This window comes from Alosa alosa, chromosome 23 (assembly GCF_017589495.1).
Source record: "Alosa alosa isolate M-15738 ecotype Scorff River chromosome 23, AALO_Geno_1.1, whole genome shotgun sequence".
Taxonomy (NCBI): domain Eukaryota; kingdom Metazoa; phylum Chordata; class Actinopteri; order Clupeiformes; family Clupeidae; genus Alosa; species Alosa alosa.
In genome coordinates, this window is record NC_063211.1 from 10,153,038 (window position 1) to 10,158,037 (window position 5,000).

A 5,000-nucleotide genomic window follows, 5' to 3' on the forward strand; every position below is an offset into this window, starting at 1 on the left:
CCAGGGCAGCATCTCCCCCTGGATGATCTGTGCCGGATACCTGGAGGGAGGCATCGACACCTGCCAGGTGTGTGTGTGTGTTTATTTTTAATGAAGCATGTCATCCATCCTAGATAGCAAGAGGCTGGCGGACCACTGTCGGTCCATTGGGGGCATAGCTGGCGGTCCGCTGGCATTTTGCTCATCAGTTCTCTTGTGGTGTGTTCCTACCTGGATCAGCACTGCAAAATGCAAATCCTGGATGGAAACAGCATGTGTTTATCTGTCCTTCACATTACTACCAAAGGTGTAGGTTTTTGAACATTCTAAGTTCCGCAACAATTGAAGGTTCTAAAATTCTATGTTGAATTCAATGAACCCAGATATTCTTTAGAACGTTCATTTCTCAACATTCCCGTCACACAGGTGTGACGGTACTCCTTTAAGGGTTAATGAATTTGAAGATGATACCAAAACTATTAACACAGGCACCAGAAACGCTTACAACACTAACATAGCCTAAAAACACAACCTAGCATAGCATAAAAAACATAGCTGCCAATAACGCTAACATAGCCTAAAAAACACAGCCTGGCATAGCATAAAAAACATAGCTGCCAATAACGCTTACTTTGATAACATAGCCTAATGTGTATTTTACCTGCATTTTACATGTATTTTATGCATTTTTATTGTTATTTTACATGTATTTCAAAAATATAAGTAAAAAAGCAAGCGTTTTGAACCCGTGTGGTTTCGGCGTGCCCATGTTCATTGAAGCATGTGCGCCGTGATATGTGTATGTGTGCATTACGTGTGTGTTTACAGGTGTGTCGAGAACCCAACACACATGACAACATTCTTTGAGTCCCAGCGAACAGTGTGTGTGTGTGTGTGTGTACATTTCCAGGGTGATTACGGGGCCTCCCCGGTGAGGGGTCGGCGCAGGGATCGCCTGGCTGGGGTGACCAGTTTAGTTTTTTACGCTCAGCCCGAACAAACCAGCTTATTACTGATCACCGCTAATCTACCCTGGATAATAACCAGCAGCTGGGTGACCACCAGTGTGTGCAAAGGTGTGCTGCAGGTAGCGCAGGTGTTTTGTGATGGTGTATACATAGTGTGTATGTATGAGAATACATTATGAAAGATAGTGTGTGCGATGGTGTATGCATATGTGTAAGATCTAGATAGATAGTCTATGTGTGTGAGGGTGTATGTGCATGTATGAGAATTTGCGTTGTGTGTGTGTATGTGTTGTGTTAGTGTAGTGTAGTGTGCATTTGTGCAACACTAGTGTTGGTGTTGATTAATGTCATGGGTTGTGCCTCTGTCACAGATAGTTTGTATTGTTTAGAGGGAAGAGGCTCAGAGCGGTTGACCAGCCTGAAGATGGGGGCTGTGCAGCCAGCAGAGATCATCCCCATGACAACCTTAAGAGCCACTTCGGGAATGCACCTCTGAAAACCACATGGATGGACTGATAGATTAGATGTTTAATGAGCCATGAAATGCTGTATTTAAATATGTATTTATATTAATATTGGATTTATGTATTTACATTAATAAAGAAGGACTGTATTTATTCACTGTATATTAAAATATAGTGCTCTAATTGAAATGACAGGCAAAAGTAGGAGTACTGAGCTGGTTAAGGTCTTGCCCACGGTGTGAAATTAGCAAACTGATTTTGCGGAGTTGTTAAATTAGCTTTAATTAGACTTAAAACATCATTGAGATCTGGGCCCGTCATGTCAAACTGGGCTGCAGTTCTCCTGTGGTTCCATCAGCAGGACAAACCACAACCCCCGCAATCATAAACCATCCGCACTGTGCTGTCAATCGCTTCAGAGAAAAGTACCTGTTAAATGAAATGACAGTTTACTGTAATCCGCATGGGCCCTTTCACACCATCTACCACTGGCCTGTACCCTAGCTCTGGTTTCCAGCACTGTGTCTGAGCAGTGACGACTCCAGTCCTGTGTGTGTGTGCGTAGTGAGGACTCCTGTGTGTGTGTGTGTACCCTAGCCCTGGATTCCAGCACTGTGTCTGAGCAGTGACGACTCCAGTCCTGTGTGTGTGTGTGTGTTTGTGTGTGTGCGTAGAGAGGACTCCTGTGTGTGTGTGTACCCTAGCCCTGGATTCCAGCACTGTGTCTGAGCAGTGACGACTCCAGTCCTGTGTTTGTGTGTGCGTAGTGAGGACTCCTGTGTGTGTGTGTACCCTAGCCCTGGATTCCAGCGCTGTGTCTGAGCAGTGACGACTCCAGTCCTGTGTGTGTGTGTGTTTGTGTGTGGAGCGCGGACTACAGCCCTGATTCTCTTTTCTCAATGGGTTTGTGCTCTGCCTCAGCCTCCCTCTAGGGGGCGACAGCAAGCTGATGCAGGGCTGATGCTGTGGTCTAGACAAACCATTGGGAATCTGGGCAGCACATGCAAGACACACCACAAGTCTTTTTTTTAAAAAAGCTTTCAAATGTTTTATTTTTTTATACAAGACTCTTTCAGCAAAAAGATGTACATTTTGTTAACGGCTATTTTTTTGCATTATAAATATCAAAGTGTAGTGTACGTCATTTTAGAAACCTGCCACTTACAAGAGTTTGTATAGTGGAAGAGAGCAAACCTTCACATAAAAATCAAGCAAAACATCAAGCAAAGAGTTACATGTGTTTTTTTTTTTTTTAATTACAAACGCATTGCTGTGGCACCTCACGCCAAATATCCTCAGAGCCTCTCACACCAACCCAAGAGTGTGTGAGTGGATGTGTATGTATGCATGCATGACTTTCACTTCTCAGCAGAGTTGAAAAAATGGGGGCAGCTGCCGTGAGCAGTTTAGTGTTTTCCAGGAGGCACAAAAACTTGTTCATGAATCTTCCAGATGATTCTGAAGAGGCCATGATGTCCGGAATACTTTTGAAATCATCCGGAGAGAGCAAGGCTCTGGTGTCTCTCTTAATGTGTGTGCGTCTTTGTGTGTGTGTGTGCTTTGTAAGATGGTCTTGCCCTCACTCACTCACACTCTCTCTCACACACAGACACAGACACACACACACCTCTTTGCATTCTGCCTTTGATTGTGTGCCTAAAAAGGGCATTTCACTGTGTGTGTCTGTGCATAGAGTGGGATTCAGATGAAGCCAGGTCATGGTAATGAACATAAACTCACTCACTGTGTGTGTGTGCTTTAGACTAAAGGCTCTCTTAACGAAATAATGTCTTGTGTTACAGTCTCAAACTCAGTCATTTTAAGTAGCACAAAAATCCACCATGAAACGCCCTTGAAACAGGGGCCTACATCTAACTTTAAAACCAAATATTTATCCATAAATATCTCTTACAAAAACAAGCTAACAAAAAAAGGCCAAACAGCAAAAACTCAGAGGTGACAAGCATGAAGTCAGCCATCACTGTATAAAAATAGATCAGCTTTATCTGCGGGGAGACACAGGCATGCCAAGGTCAGCTGGGCTGGACAGAAGACGACGTGTGATTGGATTGGTTGGACTGTACAGAAGATGACGTATGATTGGTTGGCACTGCAGAGGGCAGGAGAGAACGGAGCTCCTTGACCTCTGTGATTAGAGTTCAGAGGTCACCTGGAGGTTGTGTGTCGCTCTGCACGTGTGTGTGTGTGTGGGGGGGGGGGTGGCGGGCGGTCCCCAGAGCGCTGTGTGCTGTGGTTGTGCTTGCTTTCTTTGTGTGTGTGTGTGTGTGTGTGTGAGAGACTTCTAGTGTGTGTGCGTGTACAATAAGCAAACACCTCATTGTATGTGTGTGTACATTTAGCAGTCAAACTCATTCTTCTGACTAGACAAAAATGTTAGAAGTTTGTCTACTTCTGTATTCCAATATCAAAATGAGCTACAGTACTATGAACAGCGCTAAAAACATGCGTGTGTGTGTGTGTGCGTGCGTGTGTGTGTTTTAGAATCTCAATATCACCATATGTGCATTCTTTTTCTTTCTTGGTTGGCATTGTTTGTGTAACATCATCTGAGTCCATTCAAGCGTGGTGTGTGTGTGTGTGTGCGTGTGTGTGTGTCTGTGTGAGTCTACTGCAGCGAGTCGCTGTGCCCCAGGCCCAGCCTGGTAATGTTAGCGTCGGACAGGTCTGTGTGATCTTCATCGTCTGATTCGGCTGAGTCATCTTCGCTATGGCCACCGAGCATCACCTGCTGCACGGCCAGAGTGGCCCCGTCCGACGACAGAGACTGCAGCCCGTCCTCTCCCACCGCCACCATGGTGCCTGGGACACACACACACACACACGCTTGAACTGAAGTGATCATGACAGAACATCACAAATTAAACCTAAAAACTCACACACACACACACTCACACCACAACCACAGACAGACACACACACAGATCAGAACTAAAATACTCTCACACACACTTCAACAAATCTGAGACTCTTAATAACCCACAGGCTGTCATCACACTATGGCTCCTCAAACACACACACACGTACCATCAGCCATGGTAACGTGTTGCTGGGCAACCCCCGAGGCGATGGAGTCGGGCCAGAAGCGCTGGAGTGGGCGGTTCTGGGGTGGCTTCTTCTTGCTTTTGGGCGTTTCTGATTGGCTGGCGTCCAACATGGGCTGCAAGATCCGCCTCCGAGCATTTATGAACCTATGGGAGTAAAGCAGAGTTAGCTTTCAGCCAATCTGCATCTTGAATGATGGAGCAGCAGCTAATGGAAATGTGGAGACAAGGTTGGGGGAGAGAGACTTACCAGTTGTTGACTTGCAGGAGGGTGAGGTTCGTCTGAGTAGCGATCTGCTTCTTCTCATCTTCAGTGGGGTAGGGGTGCTGCAAATACACACAGGTTAGGTTAGGTTGAGTAGTGATCTGCTTTTTCTCATCTTCAGTGGGGTAGAGGTGCCACACACACACACACACACACAGACACAGACACACACAACTAATCCCACCATTCAATCCACACAGCTAACTAATCCCACCATTCAATCCACACAGCTAACTGAACCTCACCACTGTAAGAAGCCAAA

General features: G+C 45.7%; 2 protein-coding genes across 6 annotated transcripts in view; one reads left to right on the forward strand and one right to left on the reverse strand.

Annotated features, from left to right (window-relative positions):
- Positions 1-846, forward strand: part of LOC125288959 (transmembrane protease serine 3-like) — a 12,958-nt gene extending 12,112 nt beyond the window's left edge. Inside the window, exons 12-13 of the mRNA XM_048235673.1 lie at positions 1-67; positions 808-846. The exon at positions 1-67 is cut by the window's left edge and continues 76 nt beyond it. Coding sequence (XP_048091630.1) covers positions 1-67; positions 808-846 — 106 coding nt within the window. The remainder of the gene's footprint in view (positions 68-807) is intronic.
- A 1,594-nt stretch (positions 847-2,440) lies between these two features.
- The window catches only part of pknox1.2 (pbx/knotted 1 homeobox 1.2), a 12,258-nt gene continuing 9,698 nt past the window's right edge, over positions 2,441-5,000 (reverse strand). For all 5 annotated transcript variants that reach the window (XM_048234330.1, XM_048234333.1, XM_048234332.1 and 2 more), the window contains 3 exons: positions 4,724-4,800; positions 4,457-4,620; positions 2,441-4,231 (listed from right to left, as the gene is read on the reverse strand). In XM_048234330.1, coding sequence (XP_048090287.1) covers positions 4,038-4,231; positions 4,457-4,620; positions 4,724-4,800 — 435 coding nt within the window. In that variant the 3' untranslated portion in view covers positions 2,441-4,037. The remainder of the gene's footprint in view (positions 4,232-4,456; positions 4,621-4,723; positions 4,801-5,000) is intronic.